The 19850-nt window shown below is 47.3% G+C and overlaps 1 protein-coding gene across 3 annotated transcripts in view; it reads right to left on the bottom strand.

Annotated features, from left to right (window-relative positions):
• LOC139532284 (vang-like protein 1) overlaps positions 1 to 19850 on the bottom strand; it is a 41966-nt gene that overhangs the window by 6523 nt on the left and 15593 nt on the right. For all 3 annotated transcript variants that reach the window (XM_071329701.1, XM_071329703.1, XM_071329702.1), the window contains exons 3-5: positions 17703 to 17832; positions 8334 to 8765; positions 7798 to 7973 (exon numbers count right to left, since the gene is read on the bottom strand). In XM_071329701.1, the coding sequence (XP_071185802.1) occupies positions 7798 to 7973; positions 8334 to 8765; positions 17703 to 17832 (738 nt within the window). The remainder of the gene's footprint in view (positions 1 to 7797; positions 7974 to 8333; positions 8766 to 17702; positions 17833 to 19850) is intronic.

Genomic DNA, 19850 nt, shown 5'->3' on the forward strand with positions numbered 1-19850 from the left:
TATATATAAACTCAGCAAAAAAAGAAACATCCTCTCACTGTCAACTGCGTAAATATTTGTATGAATATAACAAGATTCAACAACAGACATAAACTGAACAAGTTCCAGACGCATGTGACTAACAGAAATGGAATAATGTGTCCCTGAACAAAGGGGGGATCAAAATCAAAAGTAACAGTCAGTATCTGGTGTGGCCATCAGCTGCATTAAGTACTGCAGTGCATCTCCTCCTAATGGACTGCGCCAGATTTGCTGTGAGATGTTACCCCACTCTTCCACCAAGGCACCTGCAAGTTCCCGGACATTTCTGGGGGGGAATGGCCCTAGCCCTCACCCTCCAATCCAACAGGTCCCAGACGTGCTCAATGGGATTGAGATCCGGGCTCTTCACTGGCCATGGCAGAACACGGACATTCATGTCTTGCAGGAAATCACGCACAGAATGAGCAGTATGGCTGGTGGCATTGTCATGCTGGAGGGTCATGTCAGGATGAGCCTGCAGGAAGGGTACCACATGAGAGAGGATGTCATCAGTTTGCGGACAGTTTGAGTACTGATGGAGGGATTGTGCGTTCCTGGTGTAACTCGGGCAGTTGTTGTTGCCATCCTGTACCCGTCCTGCAGGTGTGATGTTCAGATGTACTGATCCTGTGCAGGTGTTGTTACACGGGGTCTGCCACTGCGAGGACGATCAGCTGTCCGTCCTGTCTCCCTGTAGCGCCGTCTTAGGCGTCTCACAGTACGGACATTGCAATTTATTGCCCTGGCCACATCTGCAGTCGTCATGCCTCCTTGTAGCATGCCTAAGGCACGTTCACGCAGATGAGCAGGGATCCTGGGCATCTTTCTTTTGGTGTTTTTCAGAGTCAGTAGAAAGGCCTCTTTAGTGTCCTATGTTTTCATAACTGTGATTCATAACTTAATTGTCTGTAAGCTGTTAGTGTCTTAACGACCGTTCCACAGGTGCATGTTCATTAATTGTTTAAGGTTCATTGAACAAGCATGGAAAACCGTGTTTAAACCCTTTACAAATGAAGATCTGTGAAGTTACTTGGATTTTTACAAATTATCTTTGAAAGACAGGGTCCTGAAAAAGGGTCCTGAAAAAAGGATGTTTATTTTTTTCCTTGAGATAGAGATCTATATATCTGTGTGTGTTTGTGTGTGTGTGTGTGTGAGTGTGAGAGAGACTGTTACTTTGAACCATCATGTTATCATTACCCGCCCCCCTGAACACAGGGCCATATCCATGCTGCCTAGGCTCTGTCAAATAAACACAGAACAGAACCTCACAGCGCTGCTGGGAGAGAGGCGCTGAGGTAGAGAGAGACAGACTACTTCCTATTGCTGCTGCAGCATGGACGTCATGTCCCGGCACAACATGCCATGTCTTACCTCTCAAAGACAGCAATATTTCACCAGTTGAGACTTTTCATATGTGTTCTATTCTTGTGCTTCAGCAATTCATTACGTAGCAACCGAGTATGGCCTGAACCCATCTCTAAGCCATTGGCTATGTAGACATGTAGTCAAGTGATCAATGTACCAGTGCTAATTAGCCAGCTACACAACACCAATTCATTAAGCATGTGTATCCATTTTGTTTACGTGCCTTTACACAGGTCCAGGTTGACCGTTAGGGTTTTGATCTAGAAATGCCAGGGCTAATTTTCTGCTGTAGCTTATTGTAGCCTACTGATCCAATCAAGCCCTGTTAGTACGCTGCTGAGACACAGTCAGACCCCAGTTCCTCTGTGTTGTAACTGCATTCGGCCCACTGAGAGCAGCAGCAGATGCAAGCAGCTTTTCACAGGCCTACAGCAGTACAGGGTCAATCCTCACGGCTCAACTGACTAGTCTACAGTTCCCTCGCTCTAGAAAAACTATCCCCCCCTCTTATTTGACACTGAATCCTGTCTCAATGCTATTCAATTCAAAGGGCTCTCTCTTCCTTTACATCTTTCTCTCCTCCCCTCCCCTTCTCCTCCCTTCCCCTTCTCTTCCCCTTCTCCTCCCTTCTCCTCCCTTTCTCCTCTCCTTCCCCTTCTCCTCTCCTCACCTCCACTCTCCTCCTCCTCACCTCCACTCTCCTCCTCCTCACCTCCACTCTCCTCCTCCCCTCCTCCACCCCTCTCCCTTCTCCTCCCCTCGACTCCCTTCCCCTTCTCCACCCCTCTCCTCCTCCCCCTTCTCCACCCCTCTCCTCCTCCCCCTTCTCCACCCCTCTCCTCCTCCCCCTTCTCCCCCTTCTACTCCCTTCCCCTCCCTCCCTCCCTTCCCCTTCCCTCCCTTCCCTCCCCTTCCCTCCCCTTCCCTCCCTTCCCCTCGGGGCTTGTGTCATTTGTTAAGAAGAGCGGGGCGCTAACTTAACTGTTGCAGACAGAGTCAGGGAGGACCACGTGCTTCCTATTTCCCCCCGGGGCAGCCAGGAAGCACACTGAGCCTACTGTCCCCCTCCGTAGACAGACACAGTCCTCTCTACTAACCTCTCCTCCTAGTCCCCTATTCATACTACACCATGAGAAAGGTTTACTGCTGTGTACCGTTCCACATGTAAGCGTAAGTAGGAGAGAGAGAGTGAGGAGACGGAGAGAGAAACAGTCATCACATGGGACGTCCTAACAACAGTGACGTGGAGGGGGAGGTGAGAGAGGTATGCAACTTTACACACCTAGTGCTGACGCAGGGGAAATGTCAGGCTAAGTGACAGGACATTATGGATATATACTCTCCCTCATCGCAGTGCAGTATAATATATATATATATATATATATATATATATATATATATATATAAATAAACACACACACACACACACATATAAAGGTGAAGCCGGAAGTTTACATACACCTTAGCCAAATACATTTAAACTCAGTTTTTCACAATTCCTGACATTTAATCCTAGTAAAAATGCCCCGTCTTAGGTCAGTTAGGATCACCACTTTATTTTAAGAATGTGAAATGTCAGAATAATAGTAGAGAGAATGATTGATTTATTTCAGCTTTAATTTCTTTCATCACATTCCCAGTGGGTCACACATTTACATACACTCAATTGGTATTTGGTAGCATTGCCTTTAAATTGTGTAACTTGGGTCAAATGTTTCAGATAGCCTTCCACAAGCTTCCCACAATAATTTGGGTGAATTTTGGCCCATTCCTCCTGACAGAGCTGGTGTAACTGAGTCAGGTTTGTAGGGCTCCTTGCTCACACACACTTTTTCAGTTCTGCTCACAAATGTTATATAGGATTGAGGTCAGGGCTTTGTGATGGCCACTCCAATACCTTGACTTTGTTGTTCTTAAGCCATTTTGCCACAACTTTGGAAGTATGCTTGGGGTCATTGTCCATTTGGAAGACCCATTTGCGACCAAGCTTTAACTTCCTGACTGATGTCTTGAGATGTTGCTTCAATATATCCACATCATTTTCCTCCCTCATGATGCCATCTATTTTGTGAAGTGCACCAGTCCCTCCTGCAGCAAAGCAACCGCACAACATGATGCTGCCACCCCCGCGCTTCACGGTTGGAATGGTGTTCTTCGGCTTGCAAGCCTCCCCCTTTTTCCTCCAAACATAACGATGGTCGTTAACACACAGTTGAAGTCGGAAGTTTACATACACTTAGGTTGGAGTCATTAAAAGTCGTTTTTCAACCACTCCACAAATTTCTTGTTAACAAACTATAGTTTTGGCAAGTCGGTTAGGACATCTACTTTGTGCATGACAAGTCATTTTTCCAACAATTGTTTACAGACAGATTATTTCACTTATAATTAATTGTATCACAATTCCAGTGGGTCATAAGTTAACATGCACTAAGTTGACTGTGCCTTTAAACAGCTTGGAAAATTCCAGAAAAAATGCCATGGCTTTAGCAGCTTCTGATAAGCTAATTGACATCATTTGAGTCAATTGGGGGTGTACCTGTGGATGTATTTCAAGGCCTACCTTCAAACGCAGGGCCTCTTTGCTTGACATCATGGGAAAATCTAAAGAAATCAGCCAAGATCAACAACAAAAATTGTAGACCGCCACAAGTCTGGTTCATCCTTGGGAGCAATTTTCAAACGCATGAAGGTACCATGTTCATCTGAACAAACAATAGTACGCAATAGTACTCATACCGTTCAGTAAGGAGTCTCTTTCTGTCTCCTAGAGATGAATGTACTTTGGTGCGAAAAGTGCAAATCAATCCCAGAACAACAGCAAAGGACCTTGTGAATATGCTGGAGGAAACAGGTACAAAAGTATCTATATCCACGGTAAAACGAGTCCTATATCGACATAACCTGAAAGGCCGCTCAGCAAGGAAAAAGCCACTGTTCCAAAACCGCCATAAAAAAGCCAGACTATGGTTTGCAACTGCACATGGGGACAAAGATCGTACTTTTTGGAGAAATGTCCTCAGGTCTGATGAAACAAAAATAGAACTGTTTGGACATAATGACCATTGTTATGTTTGGAGGAAAAAGGGGGAGGCTTGCAAGCCAAAGAACACCATCCCAACCGTGAAGTACGGGGGTGGCAGCATCATGTTGTGGGGGTGCTTTGCTGCAGGAGGGACTGGTGCACTTCACAAAATAGATGGCTTCATGAGGGAGGAAAATGATGTGGATATATTGAAGCAACATCTCAAGACATCAGTCAGGAAGTTAAAGCTTGGTCGCAAATGGGTCTTCCAAATGGACAATGACCCCAAGCATACTTCCAAAGTTGTGGCAAAATGGCTTAAGAACAACAAAGTCAAGGTATTGGAGTGGCCATCATAAAGCCCTGACCTCAATCCTATATAAAATTTGTGGGCAGAACTGAAAAAGCGTGTGTGAGCAAGGAGCCCTACAAACCTGACTCAGTTACACCAGCTCTGTCAGGAGGAATGGGCCAAAATTCACCCAACTTATTGTGGGAAGCTTGTGGAAGGCTACCTGAAACATTTGACCCAAGTTAAACAATTTAAAGGCAATGCTACCAAATACCAATTGAGTGTTTGTAAACTTCTGACCCACTGGGAATGTGATGAAAGAAATAAAAGCTGAAATAAATCACTCTCTACTATTATTCTGACATTTCACATTCTTAAAATAAAGTGGTGATCCTAACTGACCCAAGACAGGGCATTTTTACTTGGATTAAATGTCAGGAATTGTGAAAGCCAAATACATTTAAATTCAGTTTAAGGTGTATGTAAACTTCCGACTTCAACTGTATATGTTATAAAGCAGCTTTACCACTGCAGGGTGTGTTGTATAGGTTAGCAGCAGCTATGTGTCCCCTATAGAGGGATTAAAGCCTGGGATTCATCTCAGAGTGGTGCTGGATATCCCATAAGACTGATACAGAGAAAACCACCATGGCAGGATGAAGAGTGTTAGTGGATGTGAACATATGGAGGAGGCAGGTGGGTTCACAAACCCACAACTACGATGTCAAATACATGGATGTATAAACATATTGCTGGTATGGTACACAGACAGACAGACACACCGCTGGTATGGTACACAGACACAGCGCTGGCATGGTACACAGACACACCGCTGGTATGGTACACAGACACACCGCTGGTATGGTACACAGACACACCGCTGTTATGGTACACAGACACACCGCTGGTATGGTACACAGACACACCGCTGGCATGGTACACAGTCAGACACACCGCTGGTATGGTACACAGACAGACACACCGCTGGTATGGTACACAGTCAGACACACCGCTGGTATGGTACACAGACAGACACACCGCTGGTATGGTACACAGACAGACACACCGCTGGTATGGTACACAGTCAGACCGCTGGTATTGTACACAGTCAGACCGCTGGTATGGTACACAGTCAGACCGCTGGTATGGTACACAGTCAGACCGCTGGTATGGTACACAGTCAGACCGCTGGTATGGTACACAGTCAGACCGCTGGTATGGTACACAGTCAGACCGCTGGTATGGTACACAGTCAGACCGCTGGTATGGTACACAGTCAGACCGCTGGTATGGTACACAGTCAGACCGCTGGTATGGTACACAGTCAGACCGCTGGTATGGTACACAGTCAGACCGCTGGTATGGTACACAGACAGACCGCTGGTATGGTACACAGTAAGACCGCTGGTATGGTACACAGTAAGACCGCTGGTATGGTACACAGTCAGACCGCTGGTATGGTACACAGTCAGACCACTGGTATGGTACACAGACAGACCGCTGGTATGGTACACAGTAAGACCGCTGGTATGGTACACAGACAGACCGCTGGTATGGTACACAGTCAGACCGCTGGTATGGTACACAGTCAGACCGCTGGTATGGTACACAGTAAGACCGCTGGTATGGTACACAGTAAGACCGCTGGTATGGTACACAGTCAGACCGCTGGTATGGTACACAGACAGACACATTCTGACATCTCCAAAACAAAGGCACACTGTAAAACAACTTTGTCAAGTTTTAAATACACTTAAAGCTATAATACTCCTGGGTTGGCACACAGGAAAACCCAAACCACTTTGTACGCCACATTAATCTATACATACTGTATGAAGACGTTTCGTCAGACACACACAATTGTGCATTAGCACAAAACAAGTACAAACTACTAAACCAACTTCCTAAAGTTTTAACAAAACTACATACACCCATTGTGATGAAGGCAGCACTTTGAGTAGTCAGGGTCTCTGGTGCTCAGTACTTTGATCAATTATTAAACTACAGCAGAGAGAGGAGACAAACAAATAAAGCCCAAACACTGGCCTAGATATGAGCCTGACTGTGCCTCGGTTGCCTGTGGCTCTTCTCTACCGTAAGTAGCGACTTGTTATGTTAGGCCACACTGCAGATAGGGGACAGAATGAGGAGAATAGAAGGATTCTTGCCGAGGTGAATCTCTGGTAATGTTGGTGTTAGGATCTTGAGCACATCCTCAGGCTTCTTCTGGCCTGAGATTGGCATCAAAGAATGGCCAGGTCAGAGCCAGACAGAAGAACAGGCCTCCAGACCAGACAGCCTGCCTGCCAGACACACAGACTGCCTGCCTGCCTGCCAGACACACAGACTGCCTGCCTGCCAGACACACCAACAGCCTGCCTGCCTGCACAGAGGAATGTCCTCACCGGTTTCCTGGGAATGGAGGAGGACAGGCCTGGGAAAATGTTTGGAAACACACCCAGTCTCCCCTGGAACCTGAGCACCTGTGTGTGTACAGGCAGCCTCTAACAACACTAGTGAAGCAGAGGATAAAGCACTTTACATGTCCATCATCTGTCACTGTACTGAGGTAGACAAAGGTGAACCAGAGAGCCCCAGCATAATACGAACATATGTTTGAGGCCCTCACAAAAGGGGATATGAGAGAGCGAGAGAGAGAGCACGCCATGGACTGTGAAATGACCATGTATACAATTATGATGCCTTTTGACAGTCTTACTATATCGTTCAGCAACTCGTCATGAGGTAAAACGTCTTCCTGGTACAGTCAGACGGCACATCAAAAGTACAAAGTCACTACAGACCAGGTTCTTCTAGTCTGAGCTGTTCTCTCTGGCTTATTACTTTTATTACTTACTCACACACACACACACACACACACACACACACACACACGAGATTCTTACTCACACTTCTTACTTGCTGGCTTTTCTCTGCTCTCTCTCTCTCTCTTTCCCCTCAGCCTTCTCTACCCACTGAATTGTCCCGTCTTACTTTCAAGGACTTTTCTCCTCTCGCATCCTCCCCCTCTCCGTTCTCCCACATCATTCTCCCTTCCCCTGCCCCCTCTCAATCTCCCTCCGCGTCTCACCTGAGCTGGCCCAGGTTGTAGTGGCGTGTCTCTCCGTCGGTGGAGCGCGTGACGCAGACAGAGAAGGCGGGCTGCAGCTGCCTGAGCTCCAGCAGAACGATGGCCAGGTAGTGGATGAAGAGCAGAGCGTCTACTAGAGATACAGCGTACTGCACGATGCCCTGGTAGTTCTCATCCTGGCAACAACAGACAACCCAGCATGTCAACACACTACATAGGTACACAACAGTGGAAGCCGCTGAGGGAGGACGGCTCATAATAATGGCTGGAACGGAGCGAATGGAATGGCATCAAACACATAGAATCCATGTGTTATATAACATTCCACTTATTCCGCTCCAGCCATTACCACGAGCCCGTCCTCCCCAGTTAAGGTGCCACCAACCTCCTACACACACATTTATGACAAGAGATTTACACAGATGAAAGCAATGACGTACAAACGGAATACTTGAAGAGGCAGAGGTGGTGAACAGTAATTAGACGCGTTACAAACATTGATTGTGAGTGTGAGTCTCGCTCTCTCCCTGCTGTACCTGTGAGTCCATTATCCTCACGCCGTAGAACAGCCAGTAGGACACGACGAACAGCAGCACCAGCACGGCCAGCAGCGCTCTGAACACAAACACCCGGGGAAGGCCGGCGCGCGGAGCCCGGAAGAACAGCGCCCAAACGGCCAACAGCAGTATCAACAATTTAAACGCCACGGAGATAAAGAGGCCCTCGCAGGCCGTGCCGCACACCAGGAGCTTGTCAGGCCAGAGGAGGTGGGGGAGAGCCAGGAAGGCCAGGGGAGTGAGGAAGACCAGCAGGCCCAGAACCACAGCCAGGGTCAGGCTAAAGTACCGCCGGCAGTCCAGGCCCACGCTGTCCTCCAGGTCCTTGGTGATCCGGACAATGTCCTCTTGGGACAGGCTGTGTTCCGACGTCCCCGTGACGGCCGTGGTGGTCTCGCCCCAGTTGTCATCCTGGGAGGAGGGAGGGAGGGAGGGAGGGAGGGAGGGAGGGAGGGAGGGGGACGGGAGAAAGAGAGAAGAGTCCGTGTTAAATACTGATGATGTTACTACTGGAGTCAAATTTATTAGTGACAGGAAAAGTTATAAATCTGGCAAGTCAGGCCGGAATTTTCTACTCTAGGCTCATTTCCATAGACAGCTTAAAAGCTGTGCTCATTTCCGTTCAAAAGTCAACCAGGGAGGGGAGGACGAGCAAACAAAGAGTTACAGAACGAGGGAGAGAAAGACAGGAAATGGAAAAAGAAAACAGCGAATGGAGTGACTGCCAACTGGGGTACGTGAGGCGAGGCGCTGACGTCTGTGTTTTCTAGCAACCACAGATAATAAAATGTCATTTGTGGCTGGCGAGAGCTACTAAAAACAACACAGATAAGAGCCTTTATAACACTGTTCCAACACATGCCCACAGTGTAGCCTGCTAACTGAGCTGCCAGGGAGGGCTGCCCAATAGAAACCAACGGGGAGACTGGACAGACAGACCATCTAGATGCTCTTTCCCTCATTCCCGAACGACAACAGATGGAGCCTGATTTGATTTCCTCAGCAGAGGACTCCAATTTGAAATCAGCAGGCAGCTAAAAATAGCACAGAGGGGAGAAAAAGGGAATTCATATAGGATGCATTTACCATCCATCTGAGATAGGGGACTGCACAGTGTGTGTGTGGGGGTGGGGTCTCTTTGTCCCATGGCCCTGGTATTTAAAAAGGACGGGCAGGAGGAGGCAGAACAATAGAAGGCCACGCTTTAGTGACACTCTATCCCAGTCGGAAAGATGCAGCAGCCACAGTTAATATCCCACTGTAATCAGGTCAGCTCCTACTGCAGTGTCCAGAGACAACTACATTTAGTTAAATGTTGCTGTTGTGGGTTCAATACATTAGAAGTGTGTTTGATGTCCCTATCCCAAGCCACTTACAGACAACCCGCCATGGTTATTACACTGTGTTCAACTTCAAAGGAGGTCAGATTTGAATGAAGACAGAGAGAACCAAGTGAGGCATAAAAAAATATATTTGTATTTGTCACATGCGCTGAATACAACAGGTGTAGACCTTAAAGTGGAAATGCTTACTTATAAGCCCTTAAAATAAACAATGCAGTTAAGAAAAATACCCCCAAAAAATGAAAAATAAAAGTAACAAGTAAATAAAGAGCAGCAATAAAATAACAATAACGAGGCTATATACAGGGGGTACCGGTACAGAATCAATGTCCCGGGGCACCGGTTAGTCGAGGTAATATGTACATGTAGGTAGAGTTATTAAAGTGACTATGCATAGATAATAACAGAGAGTAGCAGCAGCGTAAAAGAGGAGGGGTGGGCAAATAGTCTGGGTAGCCATTTGATTAGATGTTCAGGAGTCTTATGGCTTGGGGGTAGAATCTGTTTAGAAGCCTCTTGGACCTAGACTTGGTGCCCCAGGTACGGCGTGCCGTGCGGTAGCAGAGAGAACAGTCTATGACTAGGGTGGCTGGAGTCTTTGACAATTTTTTGGGCTTTCCTCTGACACCGCCTGGTATAGAGGTCCTGGATGGCAGGAAGCTTAGCCCTAGTGATGTACTGGACCGTATGCACTACCCTCTGTAGTGCCTTGCGGTCGGAGGCCGAGCAGTTGCCATACCAGGCAGTGATGCAACCCGTCAGGATGCTCTCGATGGTGCAGCTGTGGAAGCTTTTGAGTATCTGAGGACCAATGCCAAATCTTTTCAGTCTCCTGAGGGGGAGAAGATTTTGTCGTGCCCTCTTCACGACTGTCTTGGTGTGCTTGGACCATGTTAGTTTGTTGGTGATGTGTACGCAATAGAAACTACACCTCTTGTCGCTCCTCCGTTCCTACAGGCTGAATTCCAAGCTGTGGGTCCATCCTTTTAGTAATGAATCCTCTCATATCATTACTTTCTGCCAATTCAAGCAGTCCAAGGGAGGGGTTGACGACACACAGTCAAATGTCCCAAGTTCTTATCTGAAACAGTAAAACTGACCCACCTAACGGATAACATTCCTGATACAATCCTGACCGATAACACAACCTAACGGTCGTAAATAGCCATTAGTCTAGTCAGTCTGGCCTCCAGAGAATAATCCTTATAATGGACCAATGGGAGGGCTGTAAATCACAGTGTGGAGCTGCTGTATGACCTTTGGGGTGAAGAGGTCACAGGGTCAAGACATTGGCGGTTGTTATGCAACTGCACATTTGCATTTAGGTGAAAAACAAACATCCACATCCGATTGAATGTTCAGGTCACATGGCTGGCTTGAATTGCACCATTCAACACTGGAACATATTTCAGAGCCATTTCAACAGTTCCATGCTGTGCTTTTGTTATAGGAGTCAGCTGACCCCATTGTGTAGTTTCCAGGTGGTGTTGAGCATCAGCACCTTGACTCCACCACCACAGCCAGAGCACTGAGATCCTCTAAGTCTCCACCTCCCTACTGAACCAGGAGGAGCTGTGTGTCCACAGAGAACACACCAGGGTCATTACCTGACCTACAAACCCAAACCTGCCACAGTAATGAGTGGGGAAAGGGGTGGAGGAGGAGAGACAAGGGAATTGATGGAGCTCTCAACTATGTGTGTGTGAGTGAGTGAGAGTAGGGGAAAGGGAGAGAGGAGGGGAAAGAGGGGGGAGAGAGTGTGTATGTGTGTAAGAGAGCCCTCATTAACACTAAAGGGTGTTGAAGAAGTCCTTTGCCACTCCATGGTGAGAGTATGAAACAATGGATTCTTCAAAACATAGAGAGAGTGAGAGAGAGAGGACTTGCGTGAATTGAATGATTCCAAATAGAGAATGAGAAACCCATTTTAAATCAATCTCATTTTGATGAAGTGATCTAGAGAAACACTCCATTAAGGGTTTTCCATTGGTTGGCCCGTACCAACCAGTGCTGGCTTAAGATAGAGAGTTTGGTGATTTTGGTGATTTTGGATGGGGAAGTTTGGGCCCTTGCCTGCCTGGGGTTTCCCTGTGCCTGCCTGAGTATAAACACTGACCCAAATCCCCTGATAGGACTAGAGAATCATCAGGGCGCTGATCTAATAGCAGAGAGAGGTGGATGCCCGTGGCTGGAACCACTACCATTCAACACATTCCCCATCACAGACACACAGCTGAAGGAGAGGAGGGAAGGGGGCAGACAAAATAGCGAGAGAGGAGAGCCGAAGGGAAACAGGAGAGGAGGGAGGGATTGTGGAGAATTACACCCCCCCCCCCCACACACACCTGTCAGACCTATCCACAACATCCACCCTAATCAGAAACCTGTGGTGATTCACCAACACCTCTATGGTGGTGGGGGAGGGGTTATACAGTGAAAAGTCAGCTGAACAGCCATTGAAACATCCAATTTGACATGTTCTCTCCCACACGCTGCTACACATTCAGAAAGAGAGGGGAGAGGAGATGGGGGGTGGGGGTAGCCATTGAAAGGAGAGGACACAGGATAGAGGGGCGTGAGCAAAACTGACATCCCAACAGCAATGAGAACTCCTGTGAAATCTGAACAGACCGAGGGATTCGGAGGGATGTACCGACAGAGAAACAGACAGACAAACAGACAGAGAGCGAAACAAAGATAGAGAGAGAGGTGCATAAAAACGGTAATATTCTGAGTGCTGAGAAACTGGGTAGAACTGGCCAAACCTATTCAGCAATAAGACATCTACACAATCTAACACACGCTAGGCAGCCTAGCAGTTAAGAGCGTTGGGCCAATAACTGAAAGGCCGCTGGTTCGAATCCCCGAGCCGGCAAGGTGATATAAATCTGCCGTTCTACCCTTGAGCAAGGCAGTTAACCCCCTAACACCTGCTCCCCGGGCGCCGATGACATAGACGTCGATTAAGGAAGCCTCTCTGATTCAGAGGGGTTGGGTTAAATGTGGAAGACATTTTGGTTGAATGCATTCAGTTGTGCAACTGAGTAGGTGTCCCCACTTCCCTTTCAAACATTGCCACTCAGGACACCTTTCACTCTATTATAAAGAATGAAGAGAGACAATCAGGAAGGAAATGATTGTCAAACCAAAGTGTAGAAATATTAATGTCGCCAACCATTCAGTGTGTGTGTGTGTGTGACTAACATGTCATCGTTGGGAATCTTTTTCCACGTACAAATTAAGTGAAATACAAGACCTTTTGCTCAGAGACGGAGCATAAGCACACAGACTCCTGGGAGACGAGCGGTATGTCTTTGTGTAAATATAGCAACGTACAGGGAGCATTCCTAGAAGCTGTTAACATCCAGCTCCAACCACAGCCATGACAAGCAACGCAAAGCAAACAAAGCTGCCAACTACATGTCAAGACAGAGAAGGTGGGCAGTAGCAATGTTCTACACTAACATGGAGGAAATAGGTGGAGCAGCCAGGAACAAAGTTGGAGTTCAGACTGCCAGAAAGAGAGTCAGTAGGGGTAAATAGGAGTTCTCCAGGGGAAATGACTTATTTTTCAACTAAACACTTGTCCTCTAACCCTCCTATCACATCGTGAGATGCAGCTCATTTTGAACTTCATGTAAAATGACCATAAGATTCCAGCTTTGTCATCACAGAGCAGATTTCTCCCTCCAAAAAGAAACGGCCATTTTGAAATCACTTCTAAAACAGTGGTCTCACAGACCACAACAGCTACACCAAAACCACTGTCTCTCACTGTATTTAACAAATGCACACACACTACTTGAACACGAATGGCTTGCCAGTTGCATGCATGTCAACTCCTTGTATCCAGACCTCTAACATCCACTTAGACAGAAGGAAATGTTACAGCCCTTGGCCATCCAACACAGTCCGTGGTTACTGTGTCTTACCTGACCTGACTCTGTGCATGGCCCTGGGCTGAGAGCAGGAGTGTCCCCAGGTGGAGAGCTGGAGTCGTCCTCTTCCTTGGAGGTCTCCACCACCATCTCCTCCATCCCCATCATCACCTCCATAGTCTCCATCAAAGCAGAGAGCGGAGAGCTCATGTCGAAACAGCAAACTTTTACATGTAACAGCGTCGCCCGGCCAGGACAGGGAGAAGCTTGGCCATAAAGATCCTAGTGCATCTCTCCACACTGAGACAACCTCTCTGCCTCCGCCGCTACCCTGCTGCAGCCTCACCACTAGATCTCCATCACCCCATCACGCCCCGAGAGAAATTGTACTGTATAGGCTGTGTGTCTCTGGGTTTAATGTACAGGCTTTGAAAAGCAACACACACACACAGAGAGGGAGACATCACATGGGATGTCCTAATAGCAGCAAGATGAGGGGGGGGGGGTGAAAGGGCCAGTGGAGGATGAAGAGGGGGGGTAAATTAAACAAGCAGCTGTGCCCCCCAGAGAGACAGCAAACAAAATAATAAACCAATTAGGCTCAGAGGGCTCCTGCCTGCCACCCCTATTATACCCCCCACATCCCCCTCCCCCCCCACCCCATCTTTAAACACTATTTTTTCTATTCCTTCACTTCCCTGGGGCAACTTCTCTCATTCTCTCCCGCTCTGTCTCTCTCCGCTCATCCTTGCCTGCTCCAGTGAAAACCACTCTCCTTTCATTCCTTCTGAGCCACTGAGTATTACGGTGACGGCGTCACGACTTGCAGCCAATAGCGAAGGGCCTGACGAGGGACCTGGGCGGTCCGGGCCAACCAATGAACACACAGTGACGATGACAGTCTTTGTACGGATTAACTGTTCATAGACACTGGATTGCAGGCTTATACCAGCCTCTATGGAGGATGGCAAAACAACCAGTCACACCACCGTTAGAAGACGCCTTGCTACTAAAAGATGAAGCTGTCATAAAATGTTTTTAAAAGAATCATAGATACTCTTCAGATTCAAGGAAAATGCAGATCTCGAAAAAGGACTGGACACAGTAACTCACTTCCTGTGTGAAGAAGCGCCTTCATCAACCACTTGTTTCCTGCATAGACGGCCTGGAACTCGCCTCAACCCCAGGAAAACCGTGGCAGAGCAAGGAACTTGCAAGAACAGCAAAAACACAGAAACATGGAATAATTTTGTTAGAGAGACCTCAACTAGTAAAGAAGCAGAGGCTCAACATGGGGGGGTGAAGACATGAGAACAAGCCCTGCGCCACAGCCAAGGTCCCGAAATCGCTACTACTCTACCACATACTTCCCCAACACAGAACTACCTGCCCGCCGCTTAGAAATACAGTGTAGTTGTGTTGGTACCTCTTTACCCAACCATCTGAGAGGACAGGCGCTGCTTTAATTGGCCAGAATTAAGCTGGAGGGAGAGAGGGGGGGAGTAGACAGGGGTGGGGAGGTACAGTAGCGAGGTGCTTGTTATGGGGCTGGGGGATCAGAGTCTGGCAGAGTTTGGTTTGATGTCCCATTGGCACTGCCTCCATTCTGAGGGGACACTGGCAGGAACTACATCTGCCCCCCTTTGGCTTTCGCCTGCAGTAAATGACACGACGACGACCAATTGGCAGCCAATAAATAAATAAATGGTCCACTTCTTTAAGCCAGATTCTCATTCACTTCAATGCCGAGGTTAGGTAGTACACGATCATCACACAGACGTGAACATGTGCAGCAACCTGTGTAATATGCCTTTACAAACCAGAATTAGCCTACATGACACAAACAAGCTTTGAGCTGGAGGCCTGGAATGAGTCACACACAGAGGCGCGCACACAAACACAATGTCTAATTGTTGGGTTCTTAGGCTTCGGATTTCATTGACATCCCGTGAACTATAAATAAAGTTAGATCCACTTTCTCTTTTCAAACGGCCGTCTGTCTGTGTCAGCAGGAGAGGTGGGAGGTGGAGGGCTGTTCATTCTCAAAGAATGCTTCCTGGCTTATATATATATATCATGTTTCTCCTGGGTGCCACTTCACATAATGGTAGAGCAGTGAGGAACTCGAGTGCATTCCTCAGCTGAACAACTCTGTAATGCCAGAGACGAGTACCTCAGAAGTCCCCATTCCACATCTATGGTCTACCGTTACAACACTGATATAATGTATCATAAGTACACATGAGTAGTCGAGACGAATAGGGACCGCCGCTACTGTTCTCTTGACTGGAGAGTGTTGAGCGTTAGCGCACTAGCATAGCCTGGAGCTTTGGACTGGTTCCCTCAATGGCAGCAGTTCAACATTGTAGCAAACAGCTCTGTTCAAACATCACTGCAGAATCACCAAGAACTGCACGCTCATAAAACTGTCAAGACAAAATGATGAGAAAAATGGAGCATATTGAGACCAACGACCTGATTCGCCAATTCAAATTCTGTACCCAAACGCACAATGACAAACATAAAGTATAGCTTACAGTATCAAGTATTTACTCAGTGTCACACAACAAGTTTTCCCTGACAAGCTCTACAGCAAACAACCCGAAACACACACACACAAGCACCCTGACAAAAACAATTCATTCTGGAGGGCTGGTTATAGCAGAGTAAGAGAGGGCCACAGCTGCACTGAGATGTCACAGCTTGTTGAGGGCTGGCACCCTCCTGACAAACACAGCCCCTGCATCTGGGCTCACACACCGTGTCAAAGACACCACACAGTACACACACAGTGTCAAAACTGAAGATACTCACACATACACAGCGCTACAGCCAACCCCCAGACACACACACTAACCAATTACACAAGGTGAAAGCATGCGAGTATGTCTGGATACATATTTCCAGGAAATAAGCCTCCAAATTCAAAATGACGGTCCAATGCATTGGAAAAGTTGTGCAGCCGGCCACATGTGAATGTCTGTACTAGGGATGTGCACGGTTACTTGAATATTCGGAAATATCCGAACGGACGTTAGTAATCAAACACTTGTATGGGTATTCATTTTAGCAAGCAAAAAATTATTATAGGCCTATTTTTAACACTGAAAACGCTTTCTAAATGAAATTAAAATATCCATGTGATGTGACATTGTTACATATACCATGACATTTCAAATGACTATTTAATAAAACAAACTTTTCAATGTAGTTGATGGCGTGACCCATAAAAAGACCGGTAGTCATCCAGTAGCCTTCGCGTATGTAGCCTGTTGTTCATGCCTTTCACTAATGCAATGCAAGATGGAATAAAATTACAGAAGTAAAAGCTAGCAAAATGAGAAGTAGTAGGCTACAACGAACTACCAACAGGTAGCCTGTTGTTTTATCTGAATGGGGTTGGAGAGAAAGCACGTCATGTGGCCTCAATTAGCTTAGCTAGCTTCTCTAGGCTACTCCAGTCAATATAGATACGGGGTGGCTGCTACAGGTTAGCTAGTATTGGCTGTAGCATAGTTGCATCGGCAAAATCTCTTGTCCTCCAGTCTGTGTATAAGCCATAACATCTGGATCTGTCCAACGGTCTGTCTTGCTGTTAAGATCTAATTTAATATCCCTCCCTCCATCTCTTCAAGGGCCAGGCAGATCTAGCACTCAAAGCCCACTTTCAGCAGTACTTTATCAGCCAAAGCCTGAAACCCTTAAAGCCAGAATGCCCAGTGTTTAACACCAGAGACTACGTGCCCATTGATCAGCTAGCCGTACAACACAAAAAAAGGGACATAAACACACTGTGTGTGATCTGAAAGCCTCAACCAGGCCTGTGAAGTCCTCAGCTCAACCAGAAAGGCACAGGGCTTATCCGGACCGGCTGGTGGATAGATTGACTTGCTCCCATGATTGGATTTATACATGTGCATTTGATGCATTCATTTGTATTACAAATAAGTTGTTTACCATAAATCCAACTACAAGCACTGATAAACAGCCACGTGAGCTGAGCTGTCCACCGATGCATACTGTATGAGCCTGTGCCTTTATTATTAAATTACCATCATAATGAGGCATTGCACAATAAATACAAGTTGTGGAAATATGGTGGGGTAGTTGTGGAGAGATTGGCCTACCTGGACCTCCTCCCCCAGTACAGACGAGTCTCCCAGCAGCGGTTCTGCTGGCGGTGCGTTGATGGTGACAGACTTCTCCGAGCGGCTGCCATCCTTGCTGCGTGACTTGTGGTGGTCGCGGCTGCGCTCCCTGAGAAACAACGACAGGTACACAGGGTGAGTCGCCGGGTACGGGGTTACCATGACAACCAGTAGACCAGAGGAGAGGATAGGAGGAGAGCATGTCGACGTGGCGATAGCAACGGACGGGATTTCCAGTACGAGCCTCATGTTATTTCTCGCTCTTTGATTCTCCTTCTCTCCCTCTTCCTTCCATAGCATCAGCAACAACAGGGTTATAGGAGCCTTCACAATCCTGCTGGCTTTTACTTAGAATTTCTTTAATTAGTCTTTTCTCACAGTGAACGTATGCAGGGGCTTAGCTGAAAACTCAGACACACACGAAAATGCTAGAACAGACAGATGCTGTTTGAGTCAGAAAAGAGGACTAGGGGACCAGGTGAATAGAGGACCAGGGGAATAGAGGACTAGGGGAATAGAGGACTAGGGGACCAGGGGAATAGAGGACTAGGGGACCAGGGGAATAGAGGACAAGGGGAATGGAGGACCATTAATTTAACCCTTATTTTACCAGGTAAATTGACTGAGAACACATTCTCATTTACAGCAACGATCTGGGGAAAAGTTACATGGGAGAGGAGGGGGGGGATGAATGAGCAAATAGGAAGCTGGTGATGATTAGGTGGCCATGATGGTATGAGAGCCAGATTGGGAATTTAGCCAGGACACCGGGCTTAACACCCCTACTCGGTAAGAGCTATGGGATCTTTAGTAACCGCAGAGTCAGGACACCCGTTTAACGTCCCATCCGGAAGACAGCACCCTACACAGGGCAATGTCCACAATCACTGCCATGGGTTATTGGGATTATACATTTTTTGACCAGAGAAAAGAGTGCCTCTTACTGGCCCTCAAACACCACTTCCAGCAGCATCTGGTCTCCCATACAGGGATCGACCAGGACCAACCTTGCTTAGTTTCAGCGGCAAGCCAGCAGTGGGAGACTAGGGGACAAGGGGAGTAGAGGACTAGGGGACCAGGCCTTTACCTGCTGATGCGTCTAAAGGTGGCAAAGCATTCTTTATTCCATTCCTTGCCTCCCTCATGACCCAACTACCAACCAAACCGCTGTGAACTCGCCTCTACTTCACCTCACTTCCTCCCACGTTAAATCTCCCCCGCGAGGGCCATTAGCGAATCCGACCCCAGCACTGACCCTCTTCACCTCCCCGCTCCCCAGATCCTATGTGGGAGTGAGTGACAGACAGGGTTTCTCCATCCAGCCATATACAGTACTACAACACATGGCACTGTGCCCACTGCAGCTCCATCATGGCTCTACTACCCCGGACACTGAGGAGGCTCATCGCCCTCCCCGTCTCCACTAATCTGATCTCTTGTCAATCCCATTCTATTTCCAATTGCCCTCAGCCATGGTACTGTACTGTAGCTAGATACTCATGGTCTGGTCTGTTAGAGGGATAGCCAAGGTACTGTATTGTACAGTAGCTAGATACCGCACCTTCTGGTCTGTTACAGAGGGGCAGCGTGAGAATAGAAGAGAGATGAGGAGCGAGAGAAACAGGCTAGTGTGGAGATAACAGGACAGGCTCGGTCTGATCTAATTTATCGCAGAGGGATTACGGGGGAAACAAACAAGTTACAGATTGAAAATGTGTTGTACGACTTTATAAAATAATCCAGAAATTGCAAACGCTAGACAACAAGGGCTGAATTATAACCGGAGTGCCATCCAGGGACATCAACAAATAACTTATGGGAAAATCATGATTTAAAACACGCGCAAACCTCTAGCTATGATGAAGACCAAGCACAGTTCAAGATATTGCTGCCATTTTTCTTTTGACCCTAAATGTTAATTTCTTGTCCTCTGAGCTTATCTCCGTGTAAGGAGTCTTTTGTGAAGACCATAAAATTGGTGTATCAAGTGTGACCAATTACATTTCCTCTAAATGGGGTGGCTTTTCTTGTATCTTTCTTTCACTGCAGGCAGTAACGTGGCCACCTCAGTCTCAGTGCTGGCAGAGGACCCTGGTGTGTTACAGTATGCCTTGTTTAGGGATGTTC

The sequence above is a fragment of the Salvelinus alpinus genome, chromosome 10 (genome assembly GCF_045679555.1).
Source record: "Salvelinus alpinus chromosome 10, SLU_Salpinus.1, whole genome shotgun sequence".
In the NCBI taxonomy this organism is placed as follows: Eukaryota; Metazoa; Chordata; class Actinopteri; order Salmoniformes; family Salmonidae; genus Salvelinus; species Salvelinus alpinus.